This window comes from Nicotiana tomentosiformis, chromosome 5 (assembly GCF_000390325.3).
Source record: "Nicotiana tomentosiformis chromosome 5, ASM39032v3, whole genome shotgun sequence".
NCBI lineage: Eukaryota > Viridiplantae > Streptophyta > Magnoliopsida > Solanales > Solanaceae > Nicotiana > Nicotiana tomentosiformis.
In genome coordinates this window covers 29,527,671-29,543,006 of record NC_090816.1, presented here as the reverse complement: position 1 = coordinate 29,543,006, position 15,336 = coordinate 29,527,671, and the positions used below count along the sequence as shown (strand labels likewise).

General features: G+C 40.1%; 3 protein-coding genes across 3 annotated transcripts; all 3 read left to right on the top strand.

Annotated features, from left to right (window-relative positions):
• The first annotated feature begins 5,292 nt into the window (after positions 1 to 5,292).
• LOC138892096 (uncharacterized) lies at positions 5,293 to 6,954 on the top strand. Its single transcript, XM_070175790.1, has 4 exons — positions 5,293 to 5,450; positions 5,991 to 6,272; positions 6,330 to 6,534; positions 6,625 to 6,954. Exons 1-4 carry the CDS (start codon positions 5,293 to 5,295, stop codon positions 6,952 to 6,954), a joined length of 975 nt encoding a protein of 324 aa, XP_070031891.1.
• A 6,289-nt stretch (positions 6,955 to 13,243) lies between these two features.
• Positions 13,244 to 13,918, top strand: LOC138892095 (uncharacterized). The gene has a single exon (XM_070175789.1). The coding sequence runs from the start codon at positions 13,244 to 13,246 to the stop codon at positions 13,916 to 13,918; it is 675 nt and encodes a 224-aa protein (XP_070031890.1).
• Positions 13,919 to 14,176: 258 nt separating this feature from the next.
• LOC138892094 (uncharacterized) lies at positions 14,177 to 14,581 on the top strand. Its single transcript, XM_070175788.1, has one exon. The coding sequence runs from the start codon at positions 14,177 to 14,179 to the stop codon at positions 14,579 to 14,581; it is 405 nt and encodes a 134-aa protein (XP_070031889.1).
• The last annotated feature ends 755 nt before the right edge of the window (positions 14,582 to 15,336 follow it).

Here is a 15,336-nt window from a genome sequence, read left to right as displayed (position 1 = left end):
ATGTTCGCTTTCTCACTGGAGGCATATCAATGTCAATTAACGTTATATCATGAGTTGTGAAATATTCTTAGCACTCATAATCCTTGTAATATACGAGATTTACATGTAATTAAATATGTTTTACTCACACTTCAGTGTGTTTTTAGGTGTTTTGAAGGTTGAAAGATGACCAATTGAGCTTATTTGTTGAAGTTTGTTATGCAGGAAGCCGAGAGTGAAGAATAGAGGTGATTTGAGTAATTATGAAGCTAAAAGGCAATTTTTGAAGAAAAGAAAAACCGGACCCAGGCATCGAAGTAACTTCGAAAAGCACAGGAAATTCTGAAAAATTCAACTAGACCCTTTGCGAAGCATAGCTATAGCACCAATGCAAATTCGCATGCGTTTTATCTTGAGAGGCAACTTAGTCATTTGACTCAGAGACGTGATATAAAAGCTTCTAACCCTTATTTCAGCACACGCTTGACCTGAGAAGGCAAGGAACACTATTGTTGAAGCAAAATTGAGCCCAAAAGATCCTCAAGCTCATTCAAGAAGACGAATCGAAGAGTTTCTCTCTACTTTTCTATCTTTATTTCTATGAATATTGGTTTGACAATGGTATATGTATTTTTGAGTAGTATTACGAGTAACTAAACTCGTCATATAGGGTTTGACGGAACCAATTATTGAATGAATTTTTGATTGTGTATTGGTATAATTGAGCCATTTTTACTCTCTAATTATTCAACTATGTGCTTCTTGTGGTTAATTGAAGGGCCCTTGATTAATCGTGTCTAGTTATCTTGTGTTACTTGAGAGAGAATACTTAATTAGATTGTTGTTGAACAATGCCACTTTCGAGTAAGTTAAGAGATTAATTACTTGGATTCAAAAGCGGGATTAGAGGTAACGAAGCTTTGTCGTGATCTTTATAAGTTGTACGGATTGACAACTAGAGTAATTCGAGAGAATACTTATAGTAAATTATCGCAATTGATCGAGAGATAATTGCGATAAACAAGAACTCATCATCTTTAGAGAGTGGTGCGGCGAGATTATAGCTAACATGTTAGAAATTAATCCGACAATCGGGGACATCATAAACCCTAGACCTTTTTATCTTTGAGTCAACCCCATTCATGCTAGTTGATAGTTTTTATTGTCATTTTTTCTTAGTTAAGTAATTTTTGTTAATTCACAAATCAAATCTTGAACTCTAATAGTTGTCTGAGCTTATCATTAATGATACTGAAAACTTGTAGCAAATAGGTTGGTGTCGCGCCCCGTTTTCTCGCGAAAACGGGTTTCGATATTTGACAACTCTTTTAAATGGGTATTAAAAGAGAAGAGTCGCCACCTAATGATTTTGAGGTGCGTTAGGGTACATATATGCAAATAACTATGTTTGAACTAGTCTGTGTCACCAAAGATCGAGTAAGGGCTCAAATTACCTCAAAGATAGGGGGTTAGGCACTCTTCAAGGTCTACAACTGTAGGTCCCAGTCAAATTTTATGCTATGTGGGGATTATTTGAATTACAATTATCCTATGTGATCATATAAATTGTAACAAGGGATTCAAACATCCAACTATAACAAATATTGAAGAAAAAGAAGTAGGTCATCAAAAATTGATACAGCTTCCGTGGGTCATAAGATATATCCTAGTTTGATCTAAGTTTGCACAAATAGATGCATAAATATCAGTTATGGAGGGGGGAGTGGGCTAAGTGTTTTAGCCTAAAGGATCACCCCATGCAACATAAATAATATTTTTCAACTCCCTTAAAGGTAGGGGTTGCTCATATTATTCAGCGGGCACAAACTATCATCTCCTGCTACCTAATTACTATCTTGAAGTTGTTTACCTAAGAGCGTTCTAATTCAATTCTAAAGCGCGTCCTATGCGTGTTTTACCCGTCTCATGCCTATGGCCCATGAGGCTTTTGGACATACTACTTTGGGAGTTCTAGACTTCCCTTAGGCTGCTCAAAATGAGAAAACTAGGCGCGCAATCGAAACAAGTAGGACTTCACATAATCAACACAAAAAGGCTCAAATTCACCTCCTTAGTACAGTCTTCACATGAAGGTTTTAACATGAGAGCCTAATGAGAATGTGGTTACAAACAGCATGACAAGAGGCTGGTGGGCATAGTTTGGCAAACATATCTCTTAGTTGGACATGAGACTTAACATGCTGAGTAGTGGTCATAGCACAAAGATTCAAAATCTAAAGAACTCATGGTAGGTAAAAGAACATATCAACTCTAGGCTAATAGAACAAGCAAACATCAGGACTTATGCTAGTTGACCATACATAAGAGAAGAATCTAGGTATATTGGGATTCACCCAAAAGTAATAGGCAATATTAAAATACAGATTGAACAAGTCGGGGAGCACAACTTTAGAATTTACAAATAGCAGAGAAACATGTTAGGCTAAACATTAAGACAATGTTGTCACATGGGATTTACATGGTCATGGATCAATTTGCAGGGAAACAGTAGATTACACAGAAAGGATTCAGCAGAAAGAAGTGCATTTAAGCAAGTTATGGGCAGGAAAAAGTTCCCTAAGAGTTTCAGTACAAGAATTCAAATCAAGGCATGAGAAAGGACTCATAACAAACAATAGGTAATCATAATAGCTAAGCAGGCTTCAGATAGTAAAAAATCATTCAAAGTTGCACACATATAATGGGCATGCATCAAAGCTTAGAGTTCAGACAGTTTTAGATGCTAGAAAAATGCAGGGCTGCAGGTTAACTCTAAGGCAAACACGACTACATCAGAGACAAATAGTAGCATACTAATTCACAAAGGCTTAAATGACATGGGCATTCAAAGCATGAACACAATTAAGAGAGAATGAAATTGTGAGAGTCTAAGTACTTACTAGTTTGTATAATAAACGAGCAAATAAGGGAGAAAACTAAATGCCAGAAACAACTCGCTTATCAATAGCAAAGAGAACAGTAGAAACCCCAAAATGCTCAATGTGTTAGAGTTCCCAAGGGTCTTAGATGAACCCCGGGCAGTGCTCACACTGAGAAAGGTCGTTGACGTTCAGCCGGCCAAGAGCCCAAGTTTCAGAATAGTATAGAATGAGTGAGACTGAGAGAATAACAGTAATTAGGTCCGTTTTAGGGGAGTTAGGGGAGGGTTTTTTTATAGTGTTCAATTAACCAAAATCAAAAAGGAAAAAATCAATCGAATCACAAAAATAAGGAAAGAGTAGCATGCAGAATCGATTTTGAATTGGATTAAGAGAAAACCAGACAAAACCTAGTTTGACAAAAATCAAAGATTGGCCAAAGATCTTGGTGAATCGGACCTATATAGCCTTTCTATGAACGTATATAGACAAAATATCATCTGGATCTTAACGAATGAAGCTGATTTCCCTTGATTCGAAGCCTGGTACTTGCCAAAAACGGGCAAGTCCTAAGTAATACCATAATCGTGAAAGTAACAACGTGGCAGAGCACATAAAGTAAGGGAATCAAGGAATGATTCCATATTTAGGTCTGAATCGGAGAGGATTAAGGGAGGCGGTTGTTAGGGTTTCACATAAGAGATAAGAGAAGGGTTGAGAGTGTTTGGGGGCGGCGGTTTATGTCACGACCCAAACTGGAGGGCCATGATTGGCACCCAGGCCATACCTGCCGAGCACCAACGTATATTTTATCTAACCTTTCTTATTATCTATAAGGGCCGACGAGACCAACATAGATAGTAGACATGAATCATAAACAACCAACAATGACAGATAATGGCATGAACATATTAACCCGGGCTGACAAGGCTGTCATGAAGCTATATATAAGGTACGAGCCGACAAGGCTGCCATGATAGGCTATACAACAAAAACCAGCCGACAAGGCTATCTAAAACTATACATAAGATGACACCTATCTATGAGCCTCTAAAGGAACACAAGTGTTGCAACATTGCCAGAACAGGGCCCCGACATACCCATAATGTCTATAACAAAAATGCGTTCCAAGACTACGGCAAATTCGGAGAAAGGATCTCGCCAATAACCGCTGAACTTGGCAGCCTATTTGGTAAGGGAGCTTCGTCTACCTGTCTATCAGGACCTGCAGTACAACATACAGTATCCACAAATAAAAGGGACGTCAGTACGAATAAATTTGTCACGGCCCAAACTAACCTCTGTCGTGATGGCGCCTATCGTGGAACTAGGCAATGCGACTCATTTCCAAAAAAAACCGATATTTTCATTTCAAAGATAATTTCAATGTTATTTAACACAAAAACCTTCGTAAAGGGGTTCCATTCAAAATAAAAGTGCGGAAGAAAAAGCCCACTCGGGTGCATGCGTAGAAGCTACTTGAGAACTGGTGAACTATTTAAATGACTCTCAGATTCAGAGAAAGCATTCAGGACATTAAATCGGGCTAACAAGAAGGGCAAACAGCTAAACAGAACGAACAAATAGAAATTGAAATGGGCGACGTCGAGAACAACAACAGGAATAATAGAAATAACCAAGTTGACCCAAACACGAGCGTGGTAGCACTACTTTGTGCCGGAGGCTGCTTTATATGATTGGGCGCAACCAACCGCTGACAATCTAGCAATTGTAATTTCAGTCCCTCGGATACAAGCAAAAAAATTTCAAATTACAAACAACATGCTGCATTTCCTGCAGAGTAAGAAGTTGTTCTCCGGGTCTTACATTGAAGACCCACATCGAACATCTGAAGAATTTTCTATCAATTTGTGTTACTCAAAGACAAACAAATGTGGCACCCGAAGCAATCAGATTGTTAATGTTACCATTCTCAGTGACTGGGGAGGTTCAGACTTGGCTGAATTCACTCCTAATAAACTCCATTACTTCTTGGGAGGAGCTATTCAAGCAGTTCTTAAACAAGTTTTATCCACCCAACCAGACTGCAAGGCAAATTGACGAGATATTGCATTTCAGGCAGAAACCAACTGAAACTTTGCAAGAAACCCGGGAAAGGTTCAAGGGTATGTTGGTGAAGTATCCACATTGTGGCATCCCAAATCAGATGCTAGGATAGAGATTCTATATGGGTTTTGGTGTTAGTTTGAAGGCTAATGTAGATGTTTTAACCCGAGGTGCATTCTTAAGCAAATCATTCACATAGTGTAAGATTCTTCTTGACAAGATGGCTCAAAATTCAGGCTGGATGACGAGGTATACAACACTCACTCTAATAATGCATTTTGTTGCTACTGACCCAAACAATACAAATGCATAAAATGTAGCCACTCTAATGACCCATATGAGTTTGTTGACAAAGAAAATTGACGAGATGGGCATGAAACAGGTTCACATTGTTGACACAATAAATGAAGGCTTATGCACTCCCTATATCAATCAGCAGTATGTTTGCTCGTGGAGTGGAGAAAATGATAAGCAGGGTTTTAGAGAAGACATGGATTACGTAAATAATTTTGGAGGTCAGGCAAGGTAGACAGTAATGGGGACCTCAGAATTAGCAGTACAGACCAGCCCAGCAACAACAAAATACCAATCCTGGGGGAGCACGACCACAAGACCAAGTTGTGCCCTATCAAAGAAAACCGGGTTACAATTAGCAGCACCAACAACAATTAGCTTACCAACAACCTCATCAACAACAGGTGACCAGACATAAAGACAGTAATATGATAGAAATCAAGGGCATGCTGCAACAAATTATTGGGACTAATGGAAATATGCAAGAAAAGTTAGCCGCACATGAATCGGCTATTAAAGGCATAAAAACTCAGTTAGACCAGCTGTCCATGGATTTGAACAATCGCCCCCAAGGAACGTTGCTTGCAGATACAAACATCAATCCAAAATAGCAGAACCAGAATCAATTAATGACAGTGAGTCTCGGGAATGGAATGGATTTGGACAGAGAGCAAGAATTTGCTCAATCTAATAGAGAAACAGTGCCACCTACTCTTGTGCCATTCGAGATCAATGAGTCGACGAAGCTCATAGAGGTTGTAATTGAACAAGCACAAAGGTTGTAATTGAACAAGCACAAGTTGACAAAGACATAGAGAAAGAAATTGAACATCTCCCAGAACAAATATTAGAAAAGAGTGCTAATCAAGAAAAGACACAGAGTAGTGAGCAGAAGCGACCTCCAGCACCATTCCCTCAAAGGTTGGCAAAGCAAAAGAAAGATGATCAATTCAGGGAATTGATGGAAATGCTAAGGCAGATTCAATTGAATATTCCTCTGATATATGCTTTGAGGGAAATGGCAGGCTACGCTAAGATGATGAAGGATTTGATGTCTCAAAAAGTTGACTTCTAGGACCTGTCTATTGTGACTCTGACTCAAACTTGTAGTGCTGTAGTGATAAGGCCTATGGCTCAAAAGTTGTCTGATCCGAATAGTTTCACAATCCCATGCACAATTGGAAGTTATGCTTTTGCTAAGGCTTTGTGTGACTTGGGGGCCAGTACTAACTTGATGCCTTTGATAATCTATACAAAGTTAGGCATTGGTAGAGCTAGACTAACATCAATATTGTTAAAACTGACAGATCGCACAGTGAAAAGGCCAACATGAATTCTGGTTGATGTGCTCGTTCAAGTGGAAAAGTTTGTATTTTCTGCTAATTTTGTTATTTTTGACTGCCAGGTTGACAAAGAAATACCCATAATTTTGGGAAGGCCATTCTTGGCTACTGGGAGAGCATTGATTGACTGTGAGACCGCAAAGTTAAAAATGAGATTGAACAATGAAGAAATAATATTCAATGTCCAACACTCTATGAGGAGACCCAACGAGTTTGCAAATTGTTCACTAGTGGAGGTAGTTGATGTGACACTACAAGAGGAGGATGAGACTCTTCATGTTAGAGACCCATTAGAAGCTTGCTTGATGAATTTAAAAGAAGTTGATGGTGAAGAGTTGGGGGAGAGTGTTATGGATCTTGAAGGTCATGGTTTATGGAAAAGGGAACCTTAGTTTGAACCCTTACACTTAGAAAAAAGAAAAACACCACTTGTGAAGCCGTCAATAGACGAGCCACCACAGTTGGACCTGAAATCGCTTCCAGCTCACCTCATGTATACTTTCTTAGGACCTAAATTTACTTTACATGTTATTATCTCATTTGGTTTGTTAGCTTTGCAAGTAGAACAACTTTTATAGGTATTACAGGAATGTAAGACTGCTATTGGTTAGATCATGACAGACATTAAGGGTATTAACCCGGCCTTTTGCATGCATACAATTCTCTTGGAAGAGGGGCACAAGACTTCCAGTGAACATTAAAGAAGGTTGAACCTGAACATGAAGGAAGTGGTGAAGAATGAAGTGACTAAGTCGTTAGATACGTGCATCATATTTCCTATCTCGGATAGCATCTAGGTAAGCCCAGTCCAATGTGTTCCAAAGAAAGGTAACATGACTGTTGTATAGAATGGGAATAATGAGTTGATCTCCACTCGTACGGTCACGGGTTGGCGAAATGGATTACAGAAAACTTAACAATGCCACCCGGAAAGACCACTTTCCCATGTCGTTCATTGACCAAATGTTGGATAGATTGACAGGGAGTTGATAAGTGGGGATTTTGACTACTTATTAACGCCTTTTTGTTTTCGTTTTAGTCCAAAAGTGCTTAATTGTGTTCCCGAAAACTGATAAAATATGTTTAATTGTAGGAATATTAGAAGATGATCTCCAAAGATGAAATTCAATTAAAGAAGGAGCAATCTGAACTTAAGGACAAAAATAACACAAAAGCTCAAAGTGTGGTCCGCAGAATACCATCTGCGGCCGCAAGTCATGAAGCAATTCCATCAGAGAAGGTTGCAAGATGCGGACCGCACATGAAATTGTGTGGCCGCAGAAATTGGGTAAAAGCCAAAGTTCAGAGAACCTGCATCTCAAGTTCAACAAGAGTGCGGACCGCACAATTATTGTGCGGCCGCAGAAGAATAGCTATGCGGATGCAACCACATTTGTGCGGACCGTAGAAGAGCAAGGTGCGGCCGCAAACATATTTGTGTTGTCCGCAGAAAGAGAGAAGTGCGGCCGCAATTCAAAATTGTGTAGCCGCAGGTTTCCAATCCTGTCATGCTGAAGCAAAGTGCATACCACATAAGGAATTGTGCGGCCGCAGAACCTTTGAAAGGGCATTTTTATCCGAAAATTCCAGCACTGTATAAATAAAAGAGTTTCACTTTTTTAGATTAACTTTTGACATCAGCAGCCACACTAGACGGTTTCTTTTGCTCTTTTTAGTAATTTTTGCTATTTTGAGCTTTTTAAATATTGATTTCATCATTTTAATTATCAATATAGGTTTAATTATCACTTTTTCTTCTTTTTCTTCCAATTTAAGCATGAGTAGCTAGATTTTCACTAGGGTTGTGACCCAACCCTAGATTGTAAACTTAATGGGTGTTTGATTTATTGCTTGTTTATGGTTGGGTATTGATTGTCTAGCCTAGTTCTTGCCTTTATGTGAAGAATTAATGGTTGCAAACATTATTTTATGCCTATTTGACTTGGTCTCTACTTGAAAAAGAGAGACTTAGTCTAGAAAAATTTGGCTAGCGAGAAATTAGGTCAATCGAGAGATTGATAAGCCCAATTAAAGGGTTGAACCTAGAGATAGTAAAACCTGACTTGAGCTTATTATCAATTATTTTGTTCAATACCCATTTGGACTTGAAAAAACCAAATTGGGTAAAATTACTCTCTAACCGAGAGGCAGTGAGTGGGTACTTGAGTGTTGATAGCTATAGTACACCCCGACCAACAAAACAAGCTTTAAAGTTTATAACCCATTAGGCGAACACCTAGGTGAAGGTCATAGCCCTAGGCATTTTATATCATTTGAAAAACAACCAAAAACAGTTTCCTAGTTTCATTCTTTAAATCGCAATCATAGTTCAATTTAGATTTTCAAACAAAAGCAAATATTGCAGAAGTGCAAATTTAGATATACAAACTTACGCGCTAAGATATATACTACTGACACCCATTCACATAGCTCCATGCGGAATTCGACACCGACTCTTGTTGGGTATTACTATTGCATTAACCGTTTTTATATCCTTAAATAGTGGAGTGAAATTGGACGAGATCAATATTTGGCGTCGTTACCGGGGATCTAAAAAACAATGTTAGCTATATATTTAGGTGTGTTTTTGGAATATCTTCTTTTCCTTCCTTGTTACCAATGTGTGAGTATTGTAGGTGCTATCATGGCAAACAATTAGCTCGAAAACATAGTCATGGGGGATGTGGATGTTGATAATGATGCAATGGATGAGGTCCCTCTTGAACCTCAAGCCAATAGACTTGGCCAACCGCCTCAAGAAAATGTACCCGTTCCACCCCCACCTCCACTACGAGCGGCTCCACACCGGGTGTTTCCGAAAGAATGGTATGCAAGTGCTATAGTCCCACCCCGTATTAGGGCAGGAAACTTTTAAATAACCAATGTGATGCTCACTTTTCTCGAGCAACAAGGGTTCTTCACCGGTGTACCTGGTCAAAATGCATATAAACACTTGAAGGGGTTCGTTGATACGTGTTGGGGGAGCAAACAAACAAATGTCTCCGCGGATACTTTGAGTCTAAGGCTTTTTACCTTCTCTCTACGGGGGAAAGCTTTAGATTGGTTGGAACATTTGCCAAATCATTCCATTCGCACTTGGGATGAACTAGCAGAGAAATTCATTTCAAAGTACTTCTCTCCCGGGCACACGGCCATTTTTCGGGATGAAATTCTAGCATTCAAGCAAGAGCCCAATGAACCACTACACGAGATATGGGAAAGATATAGGACAACGGTGAAAGAGTGCCCCAACAATGATATGACGGAGAATATGATTTAACAAACTTTCTATCGGGGGATCAATACCACCAACCAATGTGTAGTGAATCAACTTGCCGGTGGGAACTTCATGACTACGCCTTATGCGGAGGCATATGATATTTTGGATGAGATGGCGGACACTTCATTGGCGTGGCAATCTAGAGCCAATGTTCCACAAGGTGATCCAAATGTGATTCTTCTTCATAAAGAGTTACAAGACCATGGGCAAGCCATAGCCGAGTTGACAACCACCATGAACCAATTGGCAAAGGCTCAACTTCAATAAGTACAAAACCTGAGGCAAGTCAATGCTATGGAGGGAGTCAATATGATGGTAAACATTATAAGAAAAAGAAGTCCACAAGTGCAACAAAGAGTAGACAATTTTGTGCAAGATGATAGTTGATTTGATCAAGGTGATTCGTACAATAATCAGGAAGAAGAGGTCCAATATGTGAACAACTTTCAAGGGCAAAGAAACAACTTCCAAGGCCCTAGTCAATAACAACGGAGACCTTCAAATAATCAAGGCAATTGGAATTCCAACAATCAAGGTAATTGGAATAGTAGAAACAATCAAGGCAAGTGGAACAACAATAATCAAGGCAATTAGAGTGGAAGCAATAACCAATGGAATTGGCAAAACAATAATAACCAAGGAAATTGGGGAGGTAACAAACAAGGCGGGTGGAACAACAACCAAAGGAATCGGGGTCGGGTTTTCAAAGGTCCCCCAATGTATCAACAACCAAGCAACCCACCTCCTTATCCTTCTCATGGTCCTAGTTCCTCCAACAATGAAATGGGTCTTATTGAGAACATGTTAAAGCAAATGATGGAGAAGAATGCTGATTCCGATGCCCAACTTGCTTCACACAACACATCAATCCGAAACTTAGAAGTGCAAATAGGTCAAATATCTCAAGCTTTAAATTCTTGTCCTAAAGGGGCACCACCAAGTGATACAGTGGTGAAACCAAAAGGTGGGGACAGTACGGGGCATACCACGACCGTTACTACAAGAAGTGGAAGAGGTGAAAATGCACCTACCTCAAGTCAAAGGCAACTTGTGGACGATGAGCAAGTGGTAGAAGAAGAAAAGATCACGAACAATATTTTGCAAGCAAATGATGAAGTGCGGATTGATATTGATGACACGGTGGAAGAGACTCAAGAGGATGTAAATCCGTCTAGGGATCATGTGATTGACATATCGGAACTGGTAGTGCAAAAAGCTAAGCACCATTGCCTAAGTCACCTCCTCCCTATCCTCAAAGGCTTGCCAAGAAAAATGGCAAGAATCAATTCAAGGAGTTCATTGATATGATGAAGAGTCTCTCTATAAATGTTTCATTTGTTGAAACCTTGGAGCAAATGCCTGAATATACAAAGTTTATGAAGGACTTGGTGACAAAGAAGAGATCGATGAATTTTGAGACTATAAAAGTCACTCACCAAGTGAGTGAAATTGTGCATTTGATGGCTCCTAAGTTGGAAGATCCCGGTGCTTTTACAATTTCTTGTACTATTGGAAGTGCCGAGTTTGCAAAAGCTCTTTGTGATCTTGGGGCGAGTATCAACTTGATGCCCTATTCAATTTTCAAGACATTGGGAATTGGGCAACCAAGACCCACATTTATGAGATTATAAATGGCCGATCGTACAATGAAGAGACCGTTGGGGTGATTGAGGATGTATTAGTTTGAGTTGACAAGTTCATTCTCCCAGCGGATTTTGTTATTCTTGATTGTGAAATGGACTATGAGGTGCCGATTATTCTTGGTAGACCTTTCCTTGCTACGGGGAAAGATCTTGTTGATGTGGAAGACGAAGAACTCACTTTCCGGGTGGGTGATGAAAAGGTGGTGCTTCATGTGTGCAAATGTATGAGGCAATCGAATAGCAATGAAGTATGTTCGTTTGTGGACTTGGTGACCGATGTGATTATTAATGATACAAGTGCCATAATTAATGTGGGTGACATGTTGGAGGCCATTTTGCTCAATTTTGATGATGATGAGATGGATGGCTTTATGGAATATGTTAATTCTTTGCAAGTGATGAGGTCGTACAATTATGCACCCCCGAAACTTTCCTTGCATCGTGAGAATAGGAAAACCCCTCCTACAAAGCCTTCAATTGAAGAGCCTCCTATCTTGGAATTGAAGCCATTACCTCCATATCTCAGGTATGAATTCCTTGGCCCTTGCTCTACTTTACCGGTTATTCTTTCCTTTTGTTTGACTAACGTGTAGGTTGACTCTACATTGGCGGTGTTCCACAAGAGGAAGAAAGCTATTGGGTGGACTTTGGCGGATATTCGGGGAATAAGCTCCGCATTTTACATGCACAAATTAACTTGTAGGAAGATGCCAAACCCTCCATTGAATATCAAAGGAGACTCAATGAATCCATGCAAGACGTGGTCAAAAAGGAGATCATAAAGTGGTTAGATGCCGGGGTGGTCTACCCCATTTTTGATAGTTCGTGGACTTCTACGGTGCAATGTGTTCTGAAGATGGGGGGCATAACTGTGGTCACCAATGATAAGAACGAGTTTATTCCAACAAGAACGGTGACCGGATGGAGAGTGTGTATGGAGTATCGGAAGCTCAACAAAGTCACAAGGAAAGACCATTTTTCACTTCCCTTTCTTGACCAAATGCTTGATAGGTTGGCCGGTCGGGCATTCTACTGCTTTCTAGATGGATATTCGGGCTATAATCAAATCCTTGTTGCCCCGGAAGATCAAGAGAAAACAACTTTCACTTGTCCCTATGGCACTTTCTCTTTCAAGCAGATGCCATTTGGCTTATGCAATGCACCGACAACTTTTTAATGGTGTATGATGGCGATCTTTATGGATATGATAAAGGACTATCTTGAAGTCTTCATGGATGGATTTTCGATAGTCGGGGATTCCTTTGTGATTGCTTGACAAATTTGGATAAGGTATTGGTAAGGTGTGAAGAAACGAACTTGGCGTTGAATTGGGAGAAATGCCATTTCATGGTCGAGGAGGGTATTGTCCTTGGCCATAATATTTCAAAGAAGGGAATAGAGGTCGACAAGGCAAAAATAGAGGTGATTTCTAAACTTCCACCTCCAACATCTGTGAAGGGCGTGAGAAGTTTCTTGGGTCACGCGGGGTTCTACCGGCATTTCATAAAGGATTTTTCCAAAGTGGTGAACCCCTTGTGCAAGCTTTTGGAGAAAGATTCTAAATTTCACTTCAATGATGATTTCATAAGAGCATTTGAATTGCTCAAGTTCAAGTTGATAACTACTCCCATTATCACCGCTCCTAATTGGAGTATTCCTTTTGAGCTCTTGTGTGATGCTAGTGATGTAGCGGTTGGAGCAGTTTTGGGGCAACGTATCAACAAGATTTTTCATCCGGTCTACTATGCTAGTAAGACCATGAATTATGCCCAAGTCAATTACACCATTACCAAAAAAGAGCTCATTGTCATTGTGTTTGCTATTGAGAAGTCCTGCCCGTACTTGATGGGTGCAAAAATGATTGTCCACACGGATCATGCAGCACTTTGTTATCTTATAAGCAAGAAAGATTCCAAAGCCCTATTTATGAGATGGGTGCTTTTGTTGCAAGAGTTTGATATAGACATCCAAGAACGGAAAGAGAGTGAAAATCAAGTGGCAGACCACTTGTCTCGTTTGGAGGAGGAGGGGAGGCCGCATGATGGCCTTGAAATCAATGACTCTTTCCCAGATGAGCAACTCTTGGCTATTTCGATGAAAGATGAGCCATGGTTCGCGGATCTAGAAAATTTTCTTGTAAGTGGTATCATCCTAGATGAGTTCTCTTCACACCAACGGAAGAAGCTCAAACGGGATTGTCAAGACTATTATTGGGATGAACCGTACCTTTTTCGAATTTGTACGGATAGAGTGATTAGAAGATGTGTATCGGAGGAGGAACAATGTGAAATCCTTGGAGCTTGTCATTCTTCGTCGTATGGTGGCCACCATGGTGGAGCAAGAACGACGGCCAAAGTGTTAAGTTGCGGTTTCTATTGGCCCACTCTTTACAAAGATGCAAGTGATTTCGTCAAGTGTTGTGATGAATGTTAAAGGGCCGGTAGAATCTCAAAGAAAAATGAGATGCCCCTCACCACCATTTTAGAGATTGATATTTTTGATGTGTGGGTATTGACTTCATGGGTCCTTTTGTGAGTTCTTGTGGAAAGACCTACATCTTGGTCGCGGTTGATTATGTGTCCAAATGGGTTGATGCCGTTGCTTTACCCAACAATGAAGAGAAAAGTATGGTGGCGTTTTTAAAGAAGAATATTTTCACAAGGTTTGGTACTCCACGGGCTATCATAAGTGATGGGGGTTGAATTTTTGCAACAAGCTTTCGACACCTTACTCACCAAGTATGGTGTCACTCATAAAGTCACAACTCTATATTATCCACAAGCAAGCGGTCAAGTAGAAGACTCTAACCGAGAGATAAAGAGTATCTTGTTCAAATTAGTGAATGCTAACCAGACGGATTGGTCAAAAAAGCTTGATGATGCACTATGGGCTTATCGGACTGCTTTTAAAACTCCTATCGGGATGTCTCCATACTGGTTGGTATTTGGCAAAGCTTGTCATCTTCCGGTGAAACTCGAGCACAAAGCCACGTGGGCTTTAAAGATGTTAAATCTTGATTGGGATGCAACCGCTAACTCGAGCACAATTGAATACAAGTTCGTCCTTGTACAAAGAGAGAATGAAGTACCTTCATGACAAATACATACGAAACACGGAGTTCAAGGTGGGTGATCTTGTTTTGTTGTTTAACTCAATTGAAGATGTTTCCCGGAAAGCTGAAATCCAAATGGAGTGGTCCATTTGAAATTGTGGGTGTAATACCCTTTGGTGCATTGGACTTGAAGAATAAAAATGATGAGGTGTTTAGAGTAAATGGTCACTGGGTGAAGCATTATCTAGGAAAAGTTGGTGATGGCCACATTGTGGCAGTAATTTAATTCAAGTGATGGTAATCTGCGTTGTGCCGTGATGTTAAATCAAGCGCTTCTTGGGAGGCAACCCATGTTTCTTTTTCTTTAGATAGGTCTTATTTTTTGCTAACTGGATTTGAAGTGTGTTGCGGGAATGAGTGTGCTTTATAGGAACTGTGCTCAGAAAAAATGGCTAAGTATGGAAAAGGTGCGGACCGCACAATTTTGAATGCTACAGCAGAAGGCAATTGCGGCCGCACAATCCTTGTGCAGACCGCAAAAATTGAGAGAGAAAAATGCAAACTCTCTGAAGTTTGTTTGTCAGAGAAACAACCAAAGTGCGGCCGCACATCTAATTCTACGGTCCGCACCAAAATCTGCGCAGAGCTAAATATGCGAACCGCAGATTATCAAAGGAAAGTGAACCTCTAGGTAGCAGAGTGCGGACCAAAGAAGGAATTCTGCGGCCGCACTCGTCTCATTGTTCCTTAGCCAGATCCTTTTTGTATAAATAGTAATGCTAAGGCTACTGTACAAACT

What these genes read in the sequence shown, in the direction of transcription:
- LOC138892096 (XM_070175790.1), top strand. Translation starts at nt 5,293, where the DNA reads ATGGGCATGAAACAGGTTCACATTGTTGACACAATAAATGAAGGCTTA. An exon ending in AATTTTGGAGGTCAGGCAAG is followed by an intron (nt 5,451 to 5,990) that starts GTAGACAGTAAT and finishes TAATTGAACAAG; the next exon opens with CACAAAGGTTGTAATTGAAC. An exon ending in AAGATGATGAAGGATTTGAT is followed by an intron (nt 6,273 to 6,329) that starts GTCTCAAAAAGT and finishes TCAAACTTGTAG; the next exon opens with TGCTGTAGTGATAAGGCCTA.
- LOC138892095 (XM_070175789.1), top strand. Translation starts at nt 13,244, where the DNA reads ATGAATTATGCCCAAGTCAATTACACCATTACCAAAAAAGAGCTCATT.
- LOC138892094 (XM_070175788.1), top strand. Translation starts at nt 14,177, where the DNA reads ATGGGGGTTGAATTTTTGCAACAAGCTTTCGACACCTTACTCACCAAG.